The 24,895-nt window shown below is 38.6% G+C and overlaps 1 protein-coding gene across 10 annotated transcripts in view; it reads right to left on the bottom strand.

Moving 5' to 3' along the window:
* Positions 1-452: 452 nt before the first annotated feature.
* The window catches only part of CEP170 (centrosomal protein 170), a 181,855-nt gene continuing 157,412 nt past the window's right edge, over positions 453-24,895 (bottom strand). For all 10 annotated transcript variants that reach the window (XM_073338241.1, XM_073338248.1, XM_073338240.1 and 7 more), the window contains 5 exons: positions 24,598-24,765; positions 19,528-19,616; positions 8,738-8,831; positions 4,650-4,701; positions 453-2,415 (listed from right to left, as the gene is read on the bottom strand). In XM_073338241.1, the coding sequence (XP_073194342.1) occupies positions 2,129-2,415; positions 4,650-4,701; positions 8,738-8,831; positions 19,528-19,616; positions 24,598-24,765 (690 nt within the window). In that variant the 3' untranslated portion in view covers positions 453-2,128. The remainder of the gene's footprint in view (positions 2,416-4,649; positions 4,702-8,737; positions 8,832-19,527; positions 19,617-24,597; positions 24,766-24,895) is intronic.

Consider the following 24,895-nt stretch of genomic DNA (forward strand, 5'->3'; position numbering starts at 1 on the left):
TTTAATCTAAGTTCCAACAAAGCAGAAATACCTGAACCTTCCTAGTTCTAAACCACTGAATTACATATATACACACACACACACACATTATATAAAGTTCCAGAAACACTTTATTTAAAAATGGAGTTGTAAATGCAAATAACAAAATAACATACATAATAAATGTAACAAAAATAAATAAGGAGAATGTGTCCATACAAAATAACATAGTAAATGCAAAACGCTTATTACAGAACAAAAGGGTGTAAATGCCTGAATGAACAGAAACAAAATCTTGTGTGGAGAGCCTAAATTTTTCCTAAACCATTTCCTATTTTTCATGTGTCTGAGAAAAAAATCTGTTCCCAAGGATTAAACAAAAGAAAGAATTGTGATGGTGGTTTTGGTGCACTAATTTTTCAACACCTGACCCTATTTTCAATTTATTTTTGCTCTTCTGCACCATTTCAAACATTTCCTATAGCCTCTGTAAAATAATGGAGTACAATATTGAGTTGTACAAGAAGGATATTCTATTTTCTTTTAAATTTTAAACAAATATGAAATCCATTATACCACAAATTACTGGTTTTCTTACATCACTACAAAAATGTTTTTGCATTTTTATTAACTGGTCCAACTTTTTAGCGACTTCTGAAATCCTGTACAATTAAAAATGTACAGAAAGTATTTTAAACATATGTTATATAGGATTATTGCTGAACTACTAAAGACCATTTCATAAAAGCTGCAAAACTGTATGTGTAAACATTAATATACAGAGACTGATGCAAACGCAGGGAAATTCCAGTCTACTAGTTACATTTAACAGAAATAAGATTCCTCCAAATTAGTGTTCTGGAAATACAAGATCATTTACTTTTATTTTTATTATTTCCAAATGTTACGTTACTGGGACAACTTATATAGAAAATAGGTTTATGTAAGATATTTTAAATAGACTTGCTTTTCAGTGGTATAAGCAAGAAATCTACATGAGCAGTCTTCTTTCAGAGTCCTTTTAAATGTATAAGACAGAGACAGACTTATGAGAATTCTAAAGGAAAATATACAGAAGCAATTTATTTGCTTGGGAGTGAAACTGTTGATCAACCAAGTTATGACATCTATCTCCAAGTCTTCGGAAGAAAATTTTACCCCTCATGATCATTCCAAGAAACACACATCGCTTTTGTAAACTTACGTTGCATCTGAATTGGCAACTTAGTATGAGAACCCATTGCCTCAATATGCTTTTAAATGTCCCACACAGTTGTACGTGTAAACTTGTTTTATAGTTTCGACAAACATTTGGAGAGAAATGAGATATTAAATCCTTCTACTTTCATTCAGATCAAAAAGACATTTTGAACAAGATCAAAAAGTGCCAAATTGTCCTTTCGGAAAGTGGAATAAAAACACTGCTCTGTTGAAACAAGTACAGTATTATCAATTTTCTATGTACATCAGAAGACTGACTCCTATTGATATTGATATGTTCACCTACCACTCCCAGCAAATTCTTAGTGCAAACATAATAGTTGAACTTCGTAAACTCCAAGACAATTTACGCAGCAACAAGGTTATATAAATCACAGAACTGTTTAAAAATTTCAGTACGCAAGAATGAATGCTTTGCAATGTCTGTCTTATCTTATACACTAATGTGTTATTGTACTCAAAGGCAGTATATCCTATATAAATCCTCTTATTCAGCATCAAACATAACTGTTCAATAATTCTATACAAACTATAATTGAAGAGGTCCGTTTATAGAACAGCTTGGCACAGGAGACTTGGGGTTTCAGTAACATTGGATGTTAGTCTGCTTGCAGGTCACCTTAAAAGCATGGCTCTTAAAAAGAAAAATCTATATAGGGAAAGACTGCTGATATAATTATGTTTGCAAAGCACACAACCACAAACGGCAAACCTGCCACAATCTGCTTTTCTACATTGGTATCAATGCTCATCTGTATGGTTTGAAAAGGACGTGCATGACAATCAAAGCATCACAGTTAAAGAAAACTGGTTTAACAAACCAACTGCAATTTGACCTTTTTTTTTTTTGTATAAAACCAACATTATGACTCTTCATTTATTTCTAGACATTCCATATTGAAGGTAATTATGACAACAATTAATAATGTCATTCACGCACACTGGGATCTTCCTCCTCCCCATCTGGGTTGAACCTGTTGAAATGTATACTGAAGTCAGGCTTGGATTCAACATTGTCAAATGCAGTTGGAACAGAGATGACAGCAGGCCGAAGGGCCCTAGCTTCTGGTTGACAGTTTGGTTGTATCGGAGCGCGGGTACTGTGAGAAACAGGGCTGGACTTATGTTTAGGTTGAGCTGGTAAGACAGGGCTTGTGAATCCCAAGTTGCTCAGAGCATCCAAAGTGCCATCAGGGTCAATCATAGCATTAATCACTAAACCATCAAGGAGTGGGGGGAGGGAAAGAAAAAACAAAAATGAAGATTAGGGTTTTGTGCTTTGAGAAAAACAACTTTTAAAGTCTTGTCATGCTTTTCAGCATTTGAATTCATACACATCTTTGATTCCCTTCCCCTGGGTTAAGAGTCTGCAGAAAACCCATTAATATCAATAACTCAGCACTGTTCTGTTTCATTTTCAGAGTCTGAATGGAAATGATGATGCATAGGTTTGGTTCTATTCATTATTTCTATAATGCCAGAATATTGACAGATGCTGGCCTTTTGTCTGCTGGACCTTATAAAGTAATTACCTGAACACAAGAACATGATGGTGACTGTAGCTTGGTATGTTACCTCTGGCAGAAGCCTTTCCATATATTAAGCCTCAATACTTCAGAGAAACTATACAAAACCTATACAATGCATGGTTTAGTTAGAAAAAAGAGAGGGTGAACATTCTAAGACTAGCTGATAATCAGCTTGTATCTGGTACCATGAGGGCCAATAGCCCTTAAACTGTAATGGCAGATGCAGTTCTTATTCACATACAAGGGGGTCTGTAATTTGTAATATTACTAAGATATTATATTTCCTTCAGTAATACCCTATAGTAGTAAATTCCAAAAATTGATTAAATGTTGCATAAAACAGTAATTTCTTTTACCCATTTTAACTGACTACATTAGGAAGTGGGGAAAACTGAAGTACCTAATAGAGCTTCACTGTACAATTAATTATTTGGTATGTTCACTGTGTATTTTTCTGCTTTCCAAACAGAATTGATCTATGTTTCCATAAGGTCGAATTAGATTGTCTGAGCGCCTAAATAATCAGTGTTTTAATCTTTGATTAAATGTGTGCCCACTCATACATTTTGTTACCCTTCTCAGGACCTCATATTTCTAAGTTTTTTAAGGTAAAGTAACTTAATCCAAACACAGTAATCAATGTAATAGATTAATAGAGGGTTTAAAATCAAATCAGAATACAAACAAAATAGCAAATTACAATACAACATACAAAAAACCAAGACAACACAACCCAACATCACAAAGAAATATACATATACATGGACCATCACTCCATCTCTCCCGTTGAAACTGCTCTTCACCTCACACACATTTACGTGTGTACACATTTTATATATGTTGTAGTGTAGGTTCTCTTTAATGTAGTCAAACTCAGCTAATTAATAGTTTAAAGTTGCATTTATTTATTTTATCAGTGCAATATACATGTGATTCACTCTTAGCAATGTCTGCATAGCAAACTTTTATAACTGGAGCATATATCTCCACCCACCACACATCCTCATAATAGTCTTGACACAGGGAAAAGCAACAGTTTAGCATTTATGTAGTATTTTGGTAGCGCCATGAATTATCAAGAAATTATTCAGTACTCTGAAGTAGAGAGGACCATGTAATTTTAAATATCACTTTTACAGCATTAATCTGGAAGTCCTTAATTTTTGGACATAATCAAATAACCTGTTTTAGACACTCCCTACATGCTGCACTCCTACTATATTTTTCTTTCTTGTCCTGAATTGTTCTATGAAGATATTAGTGCCTTGGAGAGGTCTTGATTTATCCAAGTTAACCAGGCTGACTGCCCCTTGCCAAATAAATACATACATAAAAATATTGAATCTGTCAAGCTTTCCTGATGTAAGTCTTTTGGTTTCTTTTGGGAGCCTCTCTCCTTTTCATTTTAACTCTGGCCTTCTCTCTTCTATACAAAGTGCATAATAATTTCCTCCCCCATAGTTTTAAAATAATTTAGTAAATCCTCTTTACCGAGATGTTATTCATATTATATTAATGTTTGATTACTGTTTATCATTATTATAATTTATTAAAATAACATTTTGGTTTATTCCTTCTATATACACATTATGGAAGTCTTGTTTTAGCTTACATGGAGATTCTAACTACTTCAAACAGAATTAATATATAATACACTGGTTCAAACAACGACAAAAAAAATTGTTTCTTCTATGAACAGTAAGAAACTGGCCAGTGGAGAAAATTTCACTCTTCCCGAGTCATGTAATTTAGCTCAGTTCACAATATATTCTCCCAGCATTCATATTTAGTAAGAAGTGAATAAGATTTACATGGTTTTAATGGAAAATGTCTAACCCTGTACTTCAGGTCCGTATTTATTAGGGGTTTCTGCAATACATTTAGACATAATGCAGCAAAACTGTATAAAACATGAAATACCTTGCAACTGTTTTTCAACTCTTTTCAGCTCCTGCAAGATTGATGAAATCTCCTGGGGAAGAAACATACATTCAAACTTCTAGTGCTACTTTTCACTAAGAAAAAGCAGATTTAATAGTTCAACAGTAAACTTAAAAGAAATCTTCTCATAAGTTATTTGGGTTGTATCTCCCTGTGGTAGCAGTGGCTCTTGTTGGAGATGATGGGTGGGGTGGGGTGGGAAGGGGAAGAAATAACCAGGGTCCCTGGCCAGATGGCCAGTTAGGTGAGGCTGCACTGCTGTGGGATGTACAACTGGTTGTCCAATCAGAAACAAAGAATTCCTTTGACTGGCCAGTTGCCCACATTAGTCCCTTAAATGGGGCACATGGGTATCAAGGCTCATTCCATTCCTTGCTCATGGACCCGCAAAACCTATTATCCATGAGCCAGACTGAATCCCCTCATGGTACCAGGGTTGGAAAGAACCATTTTGCCAGAACATTGAGGCAGCTAACCGGCAAGGCCTTGCAGGAAAGTTACAATATACATTCATTTTTAGGGGTTGTGGGGAAGATGCTTCACGTTTCAACCTGATTTAGGGGGAATCAGGATAGCTTATACCCCAAGACAAGAGGTATTTTGAATGGCAGAGGTTAGCTTGATGGTGGCTCTAATATAATTTACTAGAGTTGAGCACCCAGCTAACATGGTGGCCATGCCTGGAAAGTCTGAGCTGTACAGTCTAGGCACCACAAAAGAAAATTAGGTAACCATGATTATGACCAGATAGTTACCCCACAGCCATAAGGGCTGCAGTCACTAATGTACCAGTACTTACATTACTGATACGTTAACACAAAACTGTAGCTATGAAGTCATTTCATTTTAATATTGTACCGTGTTGTTGTGGAATACCTGCAATAAGGTCAGTTTGGGTGCATCTATAATCCTACCTCTAGAATACCAATTGGGCATGTTAGAACTGTAAACTGAGGCCTGGTTTACAGTATGCGGCTATTTCGGAATTAGCTGAGTTAATTCAAAATAAAGCTGATTCCATCCACATGACCAAACCAGTTTTTTTGATTTAAAGGGCTCTTTAATCTGATTTCTGTACTCCACCTCGGCAAGTGGAGTAGCGCTAAAATCGAGATCGCCGTTCCGGGTTACAGGTACTGTGGACGCAATTCGACATTATTGGCCTCCGGGAGCTATCCCAGAATGCTCCCTTGTGACCGCTCTGGACAACACTCTCAACTCTGATGCAGTAGTCAGGTAGGCAGTAAAAGCCCCGGGAACTTTTGAATTTCATTTCCTGTTTGGTCACCATCAGGATAGTCCACCATCACAGGCGACCATGCAGAGTCCACCATCACAAGAGACCACGCAGTCCTGGATTCGCAGATGAGCTCCCGCATGGTCTGAACGGGAGGTACTGGATCTCTTCACACGTTGGGGAGACGAATCTGTTATGGCAGAACTACGTTCCAAAAAAAGAAACACAAATACGTACGCTCAAGTCTGCAGGGCCATAACGGAAAGAGGCTACTCCAGGGACACAGAGCAGTGTCGTACAAAAATCAAGGAGCTCAGGCAAACGTACCAAAAAGCCAGGGAGGCGAATAGGTGCTCTGGGTCACAGCCCCATGCATGTCGCTTCTACTGTGAGCTGCATGCAATTATGGGGGGTGACGCCACCACTACCCCACCACTGTCCGTGGACACCTGCAAGGGGGAAGTTGCACGGAGCAAGGAGGATGAGTTATTGGAAGATGAAAGTGCACAGGTGGCAAGTGTGGTATCCGTTTTCCCCCCAGCCAGGAACTATTCTTAACGCTGGACCCAATAGCCTCCGCCCACTCCCAATGCGGGCTCCTGGACCATGACTTTGGAGAAGGCACTTCTGGTGAGTGAGAGCCTGATGGGAGCCAAACGGTTGGGGGTGGGAGGAAACCCAGTCGTGCTGGCCTGTTCGCGTTTAGTTTAAAGGACTCATCCCTGCTCAGAGCCTCATTGGAGCCACACGGGGTGTGTGTGTGTGTGGGGTGGGGGTATTGTGTGAAGCGATCATCCCAGAGAGCCTGCAGGCCCTCCTTTTATATGGCAAACCCACCAGGCATTGTTTGCTATGGGAAAGGGGGCCTGGCAGTTTCAAAGCATTGAAATGAATGCGGAAGAAGCAGAACCCTGCGTGCCACTAGGGCTTACCATGGCTGCCTGCAAGCTGAATTCTGTTGCCCAGCCTCATGTGATGGCTTACTCACACCAGAGTAGCAGGCACTTCAGTAAAAGAGGCAAAATGCGACCTTGTACAGAAAGAACATGTGCTGTGTACTATGAATTACCTGTTTCACTGAGAAAGTGTCCCCTTTGTTCTCTAAAATGTATCTTTTAAAATACTACCCTCCCTTTTTTTCCCTCCCACAGGTGCAAATGTTTCAACGCAGCCCCTATCTACTCTGTCCCAGAGGCTGGTCCAGATTAGAAGGCGGAAAAACCGAACTCGGGATGACATGTTTGCTGAGCTCATGCAGTCCTCCCGCACTGACAGGGACCAGCTGAATGCGTGGAGGCAAACAATTGCAGAGTCCCGTGAAGTGTTAAATGAACACAAAGAGAAGAGGAACGTTAGCCTTGGTACTGTGGACACACTTCACCAAATTCACGCGCTTTAGTGGGGACACACAAGACCGAATGTACACAGTCCCTTCCAAAAATTTGAACAGAATAATTTCAAAATAATTTCGTACTGTAGATGTACCGTGAAGCAGCAAAGTTCTAATATTCATAATGCTTTGGAAAGAGCAATGAAGAAACATTCTTCTTTTAAAGCTAAGAATTTTGCAAAATAGCAACTGACTTCCAGAATCCTTTTGAAAGACTTCTGTTTTCAAGAATCCATGAATTGGATTAATCAAGGTGGCCAAGAAAGACTTGAGCCAATTATCTTGGGTTTGATGGATTGAGGCAATATCTTTCAGCAGATTCCACATTTGAACATGACATCAGTGTTCTAATATCTATTGAGTTAATAAGATTGAAAACTAAGGGTTAATCAGCTTGTGATTTAGCCCATTGCAAGGAACAGTGCATTGTTGTGCTGTGAGAATGTGACTAGTAAATTCAGTCTCCTTCCTGATCTCCCCACTGCTCCAGGAAGGGAGTAGACTTGATGGGTGTGGACACTCCAAATGCACTGGTGTGACTACACTTCCCAGTCCTTTGGGCATCAGGAGGTGATGTAGTAGCTCTGCAGAGCGTGTTTCCCTCTTCTTGCAGGAAGCAGTGGTAAAGTGCAATGGAGTAAGGGGGTAACTCACATGCTCCACTCCCTTGCCCTTGTGCTCAAGATGGGCCACAATCTGGCCTTAAACAAGAAGGAATAACAAATTCTTACTTACACATTTCATAATGTCAATTGAAAAGCAGAAAACAAATGTGCTTAATTTTGAAGAGGGCTCTTCTGATGATATTTCCTAAGTATTTTCATTCACTTACATCAAAGCACAACTATTTTTCTAAATAGTAAGGGTCAGTAATTAAATCTGTCTTCCTCAAGCATGTGAAATAATTCCAGTGAGAATTCCTCCATAAACATAATCCAGATTTTAAATGCTGAGGGTTACTAAATTATTCTTTGCTCAAATTAAATGTATTTTAAGGAGTCGGTGTTTGTTTTGACACCTTGATTTATTAAGCCATTCTTCAGAAAAAAATCTCTCAGGTTATTTCAGGCCATTTCTCACTCAGAGTGACATGTTCTGAATACGCTAGCCTTTGGTTTATGGTCCTAATGTAATATGCCTAACAAAATGCATATAAACACAATGGTTGAGCTACGCTTTGTAGTATTTTAAATGAACATTCTTAAGATGCTGAATTCTAGAGAACACAATGTTTTTCTTGTAATTTTGTTCAATATCCCTGAAGTATGAAAATTTTAACTAATTTAAGAGCTGCTGAGGCAGAAAGTCTCCTAAATCCTCAAACTTTTTCTCGAGATTATTGCCTTGCTTCTTCCCCTTTAAAACATGCCCAATCATTTATGGATCAGAAACCAGGTAAAAATGGGTCTCATTCCATCCCAAGAAGATACTTCTTCATACCATGCTTGAAGTTTTTACAATAGGAACTTCGCTTTCAGTTCGTAACTTGTTTTCAATTTCTTCCCAATTCCGGTCTTTGTCCTTAAACAATATTCTATAAACAAGAAATGCAAAAATTTTATTTTAAAAAGAGATACATTATCAAATACACTGTGTTTCAAAGATCTACTGACCTAGGATGTAAAAAATAAAAAAATAAAAAAATAAAAAGGGCTTTGAAAACCCTGACAAACTGGAATTTGAAATGAAGACAATTGCCACAGTCCTAGCATTAAGGGTTATATTTTCAATGGAATTTGTAGCTAACTCCTTGTATAACTACTATTGACAATAAAAATTGCAGTCACATCTAAATACTTGCACTGTTTTGAAAACATATATCTAAATATCACTCCTACTTTTCCTACCACACAGAACTGTGTTTTTTCAATCTGATGTTTTTATAACAGGCAAAAAAAATCTTTTATTGATCTTGTATTTTACAAGACTTGCAAATAGAAGTGAAAAAATAATGTTAATAGATCAAACATGACTCCTCATTTTCATTCTTTTAAATAAATTAATGGAAAATACAGTATGGTAGCAAAATAAAGAAAAATATGAAGACAGTTGTGTTGTGCAGACTTTATAAACTCATTTAGTAATGCTGATAGTTTTTTCGTTAATCAAACATATTACAGCACATGGTTTCTGAGGGTGGACAGAAAATCTTTTTTCTAGTGACCGAGAATCTTAGAAACCTCAGCTGTATGTATATAACTTAGTAACATGAGAGTTTTCGTACAGTAAAAACAAATTTCCTTTTATTGTTTATTTTAGAGCACCCTTATAGTAGGTGCTTCAAAGACAATTTCTTGTTTTATTATTTCCCTGCAGTATTGAACAGTTTTTATATTCTCTTGCTACATCACATAAATGTCATTTCAGGTTGTCAAAGTGTCACATCACAAAGAAAAGGGGATCTATGGGTATTTAATGTTTGGGTTACTGCAACTTTATTTTCAAGTAGTGAATAAAAGCCACTAACTATCACTCCATGTGAGAGTATATCCTCAAATTTGCCTTCCCCTGAATAATACAATTAGTTATTAAACACACGAAAATGCAACTGCAATCATTGCATTTGTTACTGGTATTTCAGAACAAGAAGGAATTTATCTATGTTTTTCCCATTCAGGAGACAGTGCCATCCATAAGTGTCCAGGCAGGGAAATTAATTAATTTAAAGCACCATCAAAAGGCCACACACTTTAAACAATCACCAAGTTAGTGAGGGCTCTCTCCGGAAATCATTATTTTTTATATGTGAAATTGGTGTGATGTGTAGCATTTTACATCTCTTAAAGGCTGGGATTTTTCAAAGCACCTAAGAGGGTTATGTGTCCAAATTCCAATGAATTGCAGTTGGTGTTTGGCACCAGCTCCCTTAAGCTCTTTCAGAGACCTCAGCCTAAAAATTACCATCATGGTAGAAGGGTCTATTTTTTCAAAACCTGTGCCCCTTTATTATACTTTAAATTTTGCAGGCAGCTCAAATTTGTCCTAATTGCTCCTCCTGACTTTGCTATTGATCTTCACAGTCACTGTTGTCTCAATATCAAACCATAAACATCATGAGTTTTTCTTGTCAAATGTTTCAATTCACTAAGAAGTGCTGGCTCAGGGTATGTCTACACTGCAATCAGGAAGTGTGGATTGTACCATGTGTAGACATATCTGAGCTAGCTTTGATTGTGCTAGATCAAAGCTAGCTTGCATAACAATAGCTGTGAAATGGTGGCAGCAGGGGCTCTGGCTAATATTTAGTCCTACCATGAGTGCAGAGGACTGGACTAGATGACCGCTCGAGGTCCCTTCCAGGCCTATGATTCTACTCAGGTATGTTACCAGGATCCTGGGTGAGCAGAGCTAGCCCATGCAGCGACTCACACAGTCGTGGCTTCACTGGTATTGTTACCCAAACTAGCTTTGACCAAAGCTACTTGGGTATGCCTAGACATGCTGCAATCACACCTCCCCATTGTAGAGTAGACACACACTCAGTGCAGCGGGAACAAGGCAAAGGACCAAAGGAAGAAGAGAATTAGTGCCTTAATAGACAAAGCCAGAGCAAGGATAGGCATTAATAAAACCTCTTTTCCAAGAAGACAGAATAAACCAGAAAATTATCAAGGGTATGGAGAAAGATGACACCCTTGTGAAGGAGCCCACCTCTTTAGGACTGAGTAGTTCTACTGGGACAAAACCATTTGGTTACAGATATACTCAGAGAGGTGGCCTGAAGATATTCAAGGTTTTCTGACAGGGAGTGAAGATGTAAAACTCACCTTCAAAGTTATCAAACTTCAAGCCTGCAGACCTGAAAGTCAGACTAATTTTGAACCATTAGGACTTACCTGCAGATTGATGAGCTACAGAAAGAGTAAAGCTAGTTAGGTCCTGTAGTACTGGCGCAAATAACTCCTGGAGACGTTTGGGAAACACTGTATAGAGAATCAGCTCCGGCTATACTTTCTGCATCTTCTACTGGTTTGTCTATCATTCTGGATATCAGTATGAACACGGTTTCTTTAGTGCTTAAGAATTATTTACTGTTCCTTACTCCTTATCTGAAGTCATAATGCTCTGTTTTTGGCATCACACTTGTTAGTTTCTGTGGAAACGATTGTGATGCGACAAACAAACAGGGGATTAGTACTTCATGTAGGGAATATGCAGCTAGACCAGAAGAACATATTCCTGTTGAATGTAAATATCCTTAGTAGAAGAAAAGTTCAGAAAATCTAAGATATATAAGCAGAATTGTTTCTAAATATTCTATTTTCCAAAATTCACCAGGAGGCACTCAATGCTTTTCCAAGAAATTGCGGAAGGTATTAGGACACTCACTCAGATATGACACTTATCTTTTCCCCTTTTTCCTCATTTACCCTCTTATTATCAATTTTATTATTTCAATTTTTTCCTACCTCTAGGTCAGGTGATCAGATTCTTCTGCTGGCTTCAGTCTGACTCACTCCAGAGTTAATGCTGTTTGTTTCTCCATCTTTTCTATTTTTCTCTATCATTAGCTCTCCTTATCTTTTAATTTCTCCCTTTCCCCATGCTTATTTTTTTTAGCCTCTTGTATTTTCTTTCTTTTCTGCTCAATAATCTATCAGTATTTTCCTTTTCTGTGCTGCCTTTCCCCTGATTTCTGCATATCTCCTCTCACCTCCTGTTATGTCTAGATACAGACTGAAGTATGGATACTTCTACCTATCTACACATAGGCTCTAGCAGCAGGTTTCTAGGATTTAAAGGGGCAAATTTCCTTTCTGTTGCCTCTCAAGTCCAATCACAACCACACTGAACCAGCTAGAATTTAATCAAGGCCACATACCTGTGGCCACCAGTGTTTAACTTCATGTCCCAGTACTGGTAACTGATGGATCTCAATTACCTAAAGCTGGTCACGAAAAAACTTCCAATACATTTTAAAGTTGTTCCATTGTGTAGGGATCAAAATGGAACCGATTTTATTTTTAAAAAATTGTGAATTTTTAAAAAGTGAAAATGGTATAGAAAACACTTCTGTAACAATTTTGATGTTTTTGATAGTTTTTGCAACTTTTTAATCCAAATACTTTTGGAAGTTTTCCTCATGTGCCTGCAAGACTGCTGCCTTCCCTCCTATCCCTTTCCTTGTGGTATTAAGTCCCACTTGCCTTACCTTCTCTCCAATACACTTAACTGACAGTGCAGCTCTCCATTTTATTTCCGTCACACTAAACACTCTGCTCCAAATATAGGAGACTTGAAAAGCCTAGAAGTTAGCACCAACACAGATCTGCATGCTGGCTTTGTCCTCCCAAGATCACACTTAGCATACGTCTGCGGACGTGATCCCCAGCTCAAGGAGACATAGCTGTGCTAGCCCCCATGGAGTTAGCATGCTAAAAATAGAGTGTAGCCACATGAGGGGCTGGCTGCTTCAAGTATGTACTTATGGTCTTAAATGGGTATATACTTGGTGCGGTGCTGCTTGTGTCACAGCAGCTAACCTCTACTTTTAGTGCACTAGCTTGATCAAAGCTAGCATGGGTGCGTCTTCTTGAGCTGGGAATTATACCCCCAGCTTGAAGTGCAGAAGTACCCTTTCACTCCATATGCCTCCTGACCCCCAAAACAAACATTATAACTTTCCTCTTCCCTTCCTAGCTGCCTCATGCTCCTGCTTTAACCTCTTCTGATAACATAGGTAAGAAGTGTTTTTAAATAGCAAGAAAGATAAATTGTATAGACTTTCCCTTCTCTGAGGAGCCACCACTATAAGTAACTTCCAAAAAGGTGGTGATACTATGCTGGGCAAGAGAACTGTGGAATTTTGGGGTAGTTTATAGTGCAACCATTGAGATTCTTATCCATCATTGTCTACAGACAAATAGGGGAGAAGCCAGCAAAACAAAATGATTTCTTTTTCCCCTCAAATTCATTTATTTCCTAAACACAGATGCATCTCAGTTTATTTTTAATCTCTAGCAAACACTCTTGTGTGGAACTGCTGAAATATATGTACTTAAATTCAGAACCTAACTCAGCTGGTCTTTTGGGTTAAACTGCAAATGGTATTGCAAATAAATGATACAGCAAAGAATAGTGCTCTCACTCCAAAATGTGTTTCTCGGATATGACAGATTTTACCTGTTTTAGAGAGATGTAAGTTTATAAGGACACAATTCGTTAGCACAACTCCAGTTGCCCTGCACTGCGTTTGTCTTGTAACAGAATCTCACACTGGTGGACAACAAAATTTGGGGGAAGATTTTTCAGACACTAAGGTCAGCTAGGTGCCCACCTCTAACTGGTGCCTTTGAAAAATTCCTCTTGATTTTCAAGTTGAAGGACTCTGTTATAGTGCAAGATTGATAGTTGTCAGTCTATGCTGATTCTCACTATGTTACTATGGGCCAAATTCTCTGCTGATATTAGCATGAATCATTTTATATAAATCAAGATTTAATCTACTCAATTTAGCAGGTGTGCACAACTGGCATACACTTACTCAAGTTTTCTACTAGTAAAATGAAAAATCTTTGATTGCCTCACTGGAGAGGTACTGTAGGAAATACTACTGAAAACTTTTACACTGTATTTTACAGTATTATGCAAATGCATCATCCTGTTGTAAATGTACAGAGCATGTAGAGTATGCACAAGTTTGGTTCATGCTGCATACTGATTATATAATACCTAACTTACTTTCTAAATTTTCACACCTATAAAACTCAAATACGACTCTACTTAATAACCTGCTTCCTTCAGAAGGCGTTAAAGGAACTGCTGAATATACAAAAAGACATTATGCTGAACTCTAAATAAAGTTTATGATGAATTGCAACTGGGTTGGCAACATTTTTTCATATCAAAAGGTATCAGGTTGCCCTCTGAGATGAAGGATTACAAAGGAATAAAAAGTGAAAAAATATTTGAATAATTTATTATTTCTGAGGCACTCCTTTGACAGGTGAATGCTGGGAAACATTCAAGAACAATTCAGCCAGTCAACAAGATTCCTACTCTAATGAAACAGATTACTTTTAATTATATGAAAAAATAAAAAATTCTGCATAAACATAACTGTGATTTCCTGGGGAGACTACGCTGAAATATAATCCTGAATTATAAGAATATTTTGTTTATAATTTCAATATTTTGAATTCCTTCTATAAAAATATTTCAACACATGAACAAGTTCCAATATATTACATTTTGCAAGTGTCCAGATGTTAGCCTTTTACAGTCTGTTATTAAACTAAATTACATCTTTCTCTGAGAGGCAGATTAATCTTATGCAGTTTATGAGTTCTGACCATTTGCACTCTTCATTATAAAAAGTCTCATTCTTGCTAATTCTCCATAGTAACGTTCAATTCGGATAATCTGAAGTGGATTAGTGGAGAGTCAAATAAATTGCACTTTTCTGTAAATCTGCATATCATGAAAAATTTTACACAAAGATTTAAGAACTTTAACAACATTTTAATAAATTGTAGTATGCAAATCATCTTGAGAGTGGAAGAGGAAAAAAGGAGGAAGAAGAGAATGATTGGTTTATCTCTGATGTTATAATCCCACAACCCACCAATATGATCATTCATTGTGGTGAATGTGGGGGAAACCAGAGAAATGGATGAAAGCCAGTCCAGGAACAAAACTACCTGTTCATGAGAGTAGTACCCTGCTAAACGTTCTTTATAGCTATCACCATATTCTGTTATTTTTAACGCAGCAGTCAGGTTCGGTGGATAGGTCTTTAAAAAGATTTTACTTGATTCTCCACTGAGTCACACCACTTCTGCTAGGGAATACAAGGGTAACAAAATATATATATTGGTGTAACTGAATTCAACAGTGCTTTTACACTTTCAAAAAGAATGTTATGTTTCTCCGTCTTTGTCTTTAAGCAAGCCTATTCACTATCACTACCACAATATCATCCTCAACTATATTAACACTTTCACTGCTGTTGCTAGCTGCATAATGCTGTGCTGGATGAAATCTGTGTTTTGGCAATTAATTTCAGTCATACATCTAAAGTTACATTATCCGAGGCATACCAGTCAAATTCTGTATTGCTTCTTCCATGTATTTTTAAATTTCTATATGACCAGTCAGAAAATTTTACACAAAATTCACTCAAATTATTTTTTACTGTACTTTTTAAATGCTGCTAGTTTTAAATGCTAGTACAATTGAAATTGGACATTAAGTTATGGAACTCTGAAATCTACATTTAGTGTTTCCACTCCCCCATGCCAGCCAAAGTGGATTACTATAGTGTTGTACATCCATGCAGCAGCCAAAAGGGTGAAATGCATCTTGCAAGAGTGAGGATTATTTCTCATTTTTGACATTTGTACTTTCTGTTAACTGCTGCAATATTTTATAAAGAAAGCTATCAACATACAAGTACCTTATTGTGTAGAAAACACTTAAGAGAATGAAAGTATATAGGGTGAGACACACCTTTTACCCAGAAAAAAGTATCAAATGAAAGGCATTTGTAACTACCACCAAAAAGAGTGTAAATAAAAATTATTATTTGTATCGTGATAGCACCTAAGAGCCCCAGTCATGGATGAGGCCCACATTGTGCTAGGCACTGTGCAAACACAGAACAAAAAGACCAGAACAGACCCAAACAGTTTACAATCTAAGTATAAGACAAGAGACAACAGGTATACACAGACAGAGACATGGGGAAGTATAAGGAAACAATAATATTGCTCAGCATGATAGTCTTAGCACACCAGCAGCTTACCCACGGTCAAGTTTTTTGTAGGTATGAAGGCAAAGGAGAGATTTAAGCAGGAATTTGAAGGAGGACATTGAGGTGGTTTTGTGGATGTTTATGGGGAGTACCTCCAAAGTGTGAGGGATGGCATGGGAGAAAACAAGAAGGTGCTTGTCGAACATGTGACAAGTGGGTGATGGAGGCTGGCGTTATTGGCCGATTAGAAGCGGGAATGGACATTTTGATAGTGATGGAGAAATGAGAGGTTGGGTGGCAGTAGACCAAGAAGGGCCTTAAAAGTGAAGACAGTGACTGATGTTTTATGTGACAGAGAAGGATAAACCAGTGGAGAGCTGCAAAGAGAGGGGTGATGTGGTCAAAGTAATGGGCTAGGAAAATGATCTCTGCAGCAGCATTTAAGGGGGGCAACATTGCATTTGTCAAAGCCAGAAAGGAGGTTGTAGTAGTTGAGACACAAGGTGAGGAGGAGTCTGGACAAGAGTTTTAGTTGTGTGAATGGAAAGTCTGTGTTTTAGAGATATTGTACATAAAGAGCAAGATTTAAACACATGTGATGGATGTGAGATTCAAGACAGGGAAGTGTCAAAGATGACACCCAGATTATGGACCTGAGTGACAGGGAGAATGGTGGTGTTGTCCATAATGATTGAGAAAAGAGGAGGAGGAGAGGGTGTGACGTTGAACTCCATATGCTTTATGAAAATATGCTTGGAATGTGAATATAATGTAACTGGAATATGATTTATGTAAAAGGTCTCTTGTAAGGTATCATTACAAATCTTATAATCTATTGAGTGGGTTCATCCTATTTATATGCATGTATCATTCTTGTATCTGAAGCTAGAAATATGTAGTACACCTCTGAGGTCCTATTGTAATTATGCAAAGTGTGGGCCATTAATGGTTGTTTAGAATCTTGATGGCTCCCATTGACAAGGACAATTGGTTTATTTACCTGCAAGCTTTCCTGTGTAGGTGAGGGCCAGCCCGTGAGTAATGAAGAATGAGGTCTCACAGGACATGTGACCAGGTCACATGATACTAGAATCCATCTTAAATCTGGTACTTTTCCATTTCGAAGGAGGGGTGGGGACCCAGAGAGTCAAAAGATTCCTGCCTTGTGCCAAAGCTATAAAAGGGGGTGGAACAGAACAAAGGGGGCTGCAGTCATGAGAACATCCCTGCTTTCCACCTAAGAGGTCTGCTGGAACTAACAAGGACTGTACCAGGGGAAAGGATTGGGCCCAGACTAGGAAGGAATCTAGTCTGTGAAAGAAGCTTACTGGAACATCTCTGAGGGTAATCAGTTTCTTAATGTATTAGGCTTAGACTTGCATGTTTTTGCTTTATTTTGCTTGGTGACTTACTTTGTTCTGTCTGTTATTACTTGAAACCACTGAAATCCTACTTTTTATACTTAATAAAATCACTTTTGTTTATTAATTAACCCATAGTAAGTGATCAATACCTGGGGGAGCAAATAGCTGTGCATCTCTCTCTATCAGTGTTATAGCGGGCAGACAATTTATGAGTTTACCCTGTATAAGCTTTATACAGAGTAAAACAGATTTATTTGGGGTTTGGATCCCATTGGGAACTGGATGTCTGGGTGCCGGAGATAGGTGACCTGCTGATCAGTTTTTGGTTAAAGTCTGCAGCTTTGGACCAGACCTGGGTCTGTGTTGCAGCAGGATAGCATGTCTGGGTCAACAAGGCAGGGTTCTGGAGTCCCAAGCTGGCAGGGAAACCGGGCTCAGAGGTAACTTCAGCACCTCAGGTGACAGTTCCAAGGGGGTCTCTGTGACCAAACCTGTCACAGGGGGCTCGGGGGAAAACATTAGCAGTTATGTTTGGCCAGGTGGAGCTTAAGCTGATGGCTGGACATCCATGAGGAGATGTCAGAGAGACAGGTCAAGATATTAGTTTGGACAGAAGGAGACTTATCAAAGTAGAGAGGCAGACTTGAGTCCGTGGCCTAAACATGATAGCTGAAGCCATGTCTGTGCATAAGATTATGCAGAGAGAAGAGAAGGAGACCAAGGCCCATCCCCAAAAGTTGGAAAGGGGGGATTCAGGAGGATCCTCCTAACAACACACTGAAGAAACTATTAGATATGTCGGAGAGGACCCAGAAGAGGACTGAGTCCTGGAACCAAGAGAGAACAAAATATTAAGAAAAGTACAGTCAACTGTGTCAAAGATGGCTGGCAGGTTGAGGAGCATGAAGATGAAGTACTGGATGTAAGCCATTTCAGTGGAGCGTAGAGGGCAGAAGTTGGACTGGAGATGGTCTAGGATGAAACTGGAAGAGGAGAACACCAGACTATGATTGCAGACAATCAATTCAATAAGCCTTTCTTAGCATGCTGCTTGTGGCCATGATACTGCTGAACACACACATCTGAAAGACTAACAATATGAAAAGTCCACTGTTAGAGACTTTCCGACAGTTTTTAACCTACTTTAAAACAGCTGTAGTAAGTACAAGAAAAACTTTACGATTTCATCCTTTGATTATGACCCTAAGGAATCTTCTCAAGGAAATCACGGTAACATAACCCTCCCTAAGAGATGGAGCTCATGTAGGAGGTTGAAGAACAGAGTTGATGGAAACTGCAGAGAGATCTTGAAAACTCTTGAATAGATTCTAAAATTTTATGGGAAAAAGGGATCATTGTGATATTCCAGTCCAACCTCCTGCATAATCCACAAACCATAAAATAGGAATCTTTGATCCTTGTAGCTACAGCTACAACGCTTCAGAGATGGCAACATGAGGTCTGGTAACCTGCTGGTACCAATTGTGCTGCGCAGATAGAAAATGGCAGATTTTGGTATACATGGGTAAGGGTACTGTTATATTTCCAGTGCCTATTGCCATCTCCATGGGGGCAAAGTTAAAGTTGCGTGGGTGGCACTGCCTTAAATTTGAATTTCATGATTTTCAGAAGTTTAACTTCTAAATTCCGGAAAGGAACAAGGAATGCACTACTAAGCAACCTTAACTGACTGTTAATAAAGTTTTCTGTCAGTAAAAAGAAAAAATATCTGAGGCTGGACTTCTTGCACAAAAGATATTACAGGAAAGCTTCACAATGAATTGGAATTTAAATGTGTTTGGGTGGAGATTAGACATGTTTTGCCTAGCAGTTGGGAATATTGTAAGTAAGAACAGAAGAACAGTTCCTTTGTTGAAGTTATGAGAGATCTTGCTACTTCCCTTTAGGGTTTGCCACAGTTTTCTCCATCCTTGTTCAAATCATATGAATAATTTCTATACGCAGTCATTCCTTTCACAACAGGGAATTAATTCACTTCACAAGTCAAAATCTTCCTTGATCACTGAGAAGTTGAAGTAATAGTATCCTTTTAAGCAGATAAGTGTGCCAATATACTTGATCTACCATGCATTCTGCATTTCACTGCTACTATCTGGAACGTGAATCTAAGAAAGAAACTTCTGAGTGAAGAAAAGAAAAAAAAAATGTCCTACCTGATTTTGCCAGCTGTTTTGTCTATCGACTGCCTTATCTTCCGAGAAAACTGGAAGACTGAGGATAATAGCAAGCTGTCTCCCATGACCTGAAATAATTATTTAAAAATGGAAAAATTAGCAATGCACTGAGAAGTAAATACTGTGATACAAACCATTTTGCACATTTTGAAATAAAGATTTTGTATTCCTCTTCCCACTTCACTTTGGCAAGAATTTGCCTATGGATTTACTGTTCATTCACATGAGGAATTAATACATCTGGGTTGTCCAGGGCCTACTGTAATCAAGCACTGTGCAGGTTTTTACACACAGCTCTTCTAGGGTACTTCACTCCTTCCTGAAACACCACTGTTGTTATTATTGTCCTCTTTAGAACAGCAACTGCCAAACATATTGAACTGTGTGATGATTTAGTGATGTGTGCAAATGGAAATGAACTTGAGAACAAACTAATTTTCACTTGTAATCTGTGGTAGAAATTAAACCCAGGCCTCTGAGTGAAATAATTCACTTTTGCAACTCAATCGTCATTATTTCATTTAGTATCCAAGGTACACATTATCGAGGCTTTATACTGTTCCTATCACCCTGGTATCTGAAGAAATGGTTACTCACCCCATGCAGTTACTGTGGTTCTTTCAGACATGTGTCCCTACAGTGCTCCACTCCAAGTGCACTAATGCCCCCTTGTGTCTTTGGTTGAAGATTTCTCATAGCAGTGTCCATTAGGCCCATGCATGCATGTCAGTCAGTCTTATGCCCCGTGCCATTGTTATATAGCACTGCGTGGGCGAACCATCCTCATTCCTTCTCTACTGTGAAGCTCCATGGCAGAGAGCTCCAAAAGAGAGGGGCAAGTAGTGTAGTACCAGTAGGAACACACATCTCAAAGAAGAACACACATCACAGTTACTGCACAGGGCAAGTAACCATTTCTTCTTCTTCTTCGAGTAGCATCCCTACAGATGCTCTATTCTAAGTGACTACAGAGCAGTATCCTCTAACACGAAGGGGGCTTCTGAGTCAAGTCCAGTATGGAGGAAAGTACAGCAGAGCTGAACAGAGTATCAGAGGCAGAGTTGGGAATTATAGCATAGTGTTCAATGTACATATGTACAGATGCCCAAGTAGCAGCTTTACAGATTTCAGTAATCACCACGTTCTTGAGGAAGGCTGTAGAAGTGACAATGGACTTTGCAGAATGAGTATCTTTATCTGAAGGTGGATGAATATTGTGAAACTCATAAAAAGAGTTAATGCACTCTGATATGCACTTGGAAATGCACTCTGGTGAGGTCAAAAGGGTTGGCAGTCTCTATCTGCTAATGAGACGAGTAACCTGTGGGTCTTTCTGAAGGGCTTTGTCTTATCTAGATAGAAGACCAGGGCTCTCCTGATGCCAAGGGAGTGTAGCAGTGCCTCCTGGTGATTTAGATGCAATTTGGGGTGGAAAACAGGCAGATGAATGGGCTGATTGATATGGAACTAGGAAGAAACTTTAGGTAAGAATATCAGGTGGGGCCATGGCATGATCTCATCCTTAAACTGTGCAGGGGAGGAGTATGCCATCATGGCCCCTATTTCTCCAACCCATTGCGCCGAAGGGATGACTATCAGGAATGCAGTCTTCTCTGACAAATGAAGCAGTGCAGGTAGCCAGAGGTTCAAAGGGAGGTCTTGAGATGCATTTAAGGACCACAATGGGGTCCCATACCAGAGTAGGGTGTTGGACTGGTGGATAGAGCTTTCTCAGCCCTCCTCTGAGGAATCTCGCTGTCATCAGGTGGGAAAAAGAGAATAGCCCTCTATTGGAGGGTGGAAAGCCATGATGGCTGCCAGGTGGACTTTTATGGAGCTCATTGATAGCCCTGAGGTTTTCAGAGTTACGGTGTAGTCCACTATATCTGGAAATGATGCAGTCATTCATTAAACCTGTCTCAGGTCACACCAACTGGCAAACTGCACACATTTTTGAGAATGTGTGTACTGCAGTTTTTCAGTCATTTTGCTGCTCTTTGACAATGCTCATGTCCAAGGCAATTTCTATTATCTAACTTTTTAGTCAGACTAGGGAAACACTATCAAATACTTTTTATTTAAGTTCAGATATTATATTTATTGATTTACATTATAATCATCATCAGTATCCAGGAGTTTTACAGGAAAACACAATGAGAAAATATATAATTGGACATATAACTACAAGTGCCTGGAAAAAAGAAAAGTCTTAAATCTATTTTAAAGACAAAGCAAATCACTTAACCATATTTCAAAATGTAAAGCATTCAACCTAACAGGAGCTAAAAGTAATTGCACATGATCCAAAAGATACCACAATGATATATATGCTGAAATTACAAGCTCCAGGTGTGGAGAAAAGCAAATGAAATCAGATAACTATAAGGGAACTATCTACTTAATAACTTTAAATATGAAACAACAACAAATTTAATCTTAAGGCTAAAGGGTTATGGCAATAAGAACAGAAGAGTGGCCATACTGGATCAGACCAAAAGTCCATCTAGCCCAGTATCCTGTCTTCTGACAGTGACCAATGCCAGGTGCCCCAGAGGGAATGAACAGAACAGGTAATCATCAAGCAATCCATCCCCTGTCGCCCATTCCCAAGTTCTGACAAACAGAGGCTAGGGACACCATCCCGGCTAATAGCCATTGATGGATCTATCTTCCATTAACTTATCTAATTCTTTCATGAACCTGTTATAGTCTTGGCCTTCACAACATCCTCTGGCAAAGAGTTCCACAGACTGACTGTTCGCTGTGTTCAAAAATACTTCCTTCTGTCTGTTTTAAACCTACTGCCTATTAATTTCATGTGGTGGTCCCTAGTTCTTGTGTTATGAGAAGGAGTAAATAACACTTCCTTATTTACTTTCTCCATACCAGCCAAGATTTTATAGACCTCAATCATATCTCCCTTTAGTCGTCTCTTTTCGAAGCTGAAAAGTCTCAATCTTATTAATCTCTCCTCATACGGAAGCCGCTCCATACTCCTAATAATTTTTGCTGCCCTTTTCTGAACCTTCTCCAATTCCAATATATCTTTTTTGAGATGGGGTGACCACATCTGCACGCAGTATTCAAGGTCTGGGCGTACCATGGATTTATATAGAGGTATTTTCTGTCTAATTATCTATCCCTTTCTTAATGATTCCCAACATTCTGTTAGCTTTTTTGACTGCTTCTTCACACTGAGTGGATGTTTTCAGAGAACTATCCACAATGACTCCAACATCTCTTTGTTGAGTGGTAACCACTAATTTAGACCTCATCATTTTATATGTATGGCTGGGGTTATGTTTTCCAATGTACATTACTTTGCATTTATTAATAATGAATTTCATCTGCCATTTTGTTGCCCAGTCACCCAGTTTTGAGAGATCCTTTTGTAGCTCTTCGCAGTCTGCCTGGGACTTAACTATCTTGAGTAGTTTTGTATCACCTGCAAATTTTGCCACTTCACTGTTTACCCCTTTTTCCAGATCATTTCAACACCATCCTCAGGGAAAGACCTATGTGAGAAGAGCGCATCCTCTAAGAAACTAGATATAAAGTTCTCAAGGTCCAATTCTCCTATTGATCCAGTGACAGAATATAATGTTATGAAGATTCTTGAGAAAGAGGAATATAGGAGTACAATGTTTCCTCACTGAAGCCCCTTCAAGGAAGATGATGCCAAACCACATATGTCTAAACAAAGGCAATTCAGTTAGAAAAGAAAAGCCAGATAGGAACTATCAGGGAGCATGTTAGGACTAGAGAGAGACTGGAAGACAGTGTCATTTCACTAAAAGATTTAGCAAATGGTAGAGTCTACCCACGCAACAAGAGGGAACCCACCAGGAAGCACTTAAATGCAAACAGAACAAACAAATTAACAACAAATTAACTCAACTGTAAACACACAGTCAAAGTTGAGATATGGCTCCTGAATCCAATGGGCAGATAGGAAAAACAGGAACAGTGGGGTAGGATCACAAGATTTTAAGTCCTTTCAGTTCAGCATGTATACATATTATTGTGGGCATCCGTAAACAGAGACTTAATGATGAAGATGATCTTTAGTAACAGGACAAACACTTCTGAAGGAAATGCCAATTTAAAATTATGCAGGTGGATTCATAGGAATGTGAAAATATAAATGGGAGAAAAGCATCTCCTTGCTCATTGTGGAGCAAGGACAGCTTTGGGCTTTCCATGACAAATCAGATTAGCACGTCAATCATGTGTATTTGAGTATACAACAGAATCCTACAGTATGTCAGCCAGCAAGCAGAATTTGCCAACTTTTTTTTTTTTTTTTTTCAAAAATAGGGTGGAGCAATTTACGTGAGCTACAAGAGAAAGGAAGGGATAATGTCTGTGTCTGAGTCTGTAAAACATGAGTATGAAAATAAGTAAGGCTATATGTACAGATTACATGAAACTACATTTCTCTGTGCATATTTTAAAATTAGGCTAGGAGCAGGTTAAGTTTACGATGTTTCCTACCCAATTTTCATTAGCTAAATAATCTCCCCTTTCTTATCTACCATGCGGATCTCTGAAATGGCTCTGAAATCAATGCTGATTGATTATTATGTCTTTTTCAAGCACTCTGACAACACCAGATATTATGAGTCCCACTACATACATTCTCTGCCTGAGATGACAGTGAAAACACACACAATTCACAGTTCAAGCTTCCTGGTTGTACCTATAAAATAGATCAGTGCCATTACAACAAAGCTAGTGTGATTTGCTTAAATAAATGAATGACTGATTTGAGTTTAAAATTTGTGATTGTGTTCACATTCTACTTACTACTCTTTCCAAATAAATACAGTATTGAAAAATTCTAATAGCCTACTCAGGACAAACGCAACACGCTCTCTCTCTCTCTCTCTCTAGGTAATAAAGTAATATATCACTGTTTTTTCCCCATTATTGCAACCATATGGAAGCAGGTGGGCAAGTAAATGTTGTGCCTGCAATAGTAAAATGTAATGATGTTTTGGGGGCCTAGAGTAAGCATATTACTACACAGGAACACTGGTGCATACTCACTTCATCTCTGCTCCACGTTCTTCTCCGTGTAATTGTTGGAGGATCAAGAACGTCTGTTAACTGAGGCTTAGAATCATTAGTCCAACTGTTCCCCTCTGGTGGTTTGGCATGCACTAATGGAGGAATCTTTCTGAAGTTCAGACTTTCATCAAATACACGGTCAACCAGCTGAAAGAGCAAAACAAATAAATACATTTAATGAAAAATCGGCAGTTTATGAAACCTTCTGGATACATACAGTGCAAGGGCTTCAAGATGAGACTGATTTTTTACCTCTAAAGTAGATCATTTTAAGATT

Source organism: Lepidochelys kempii, chromosome 3, assembly GCF_965140265.1.
Source record: "Lepidochelys kempii isolate rLepKem1 chromosome 3, rLepKem1.hap2, whole genome shotgun sequence".
Lineage (NCBI taxonomy): Eukaryota > Metazoa > Chordata > Testudines > Cheloniidae > Lepidochelys > Lepidochelys kempii.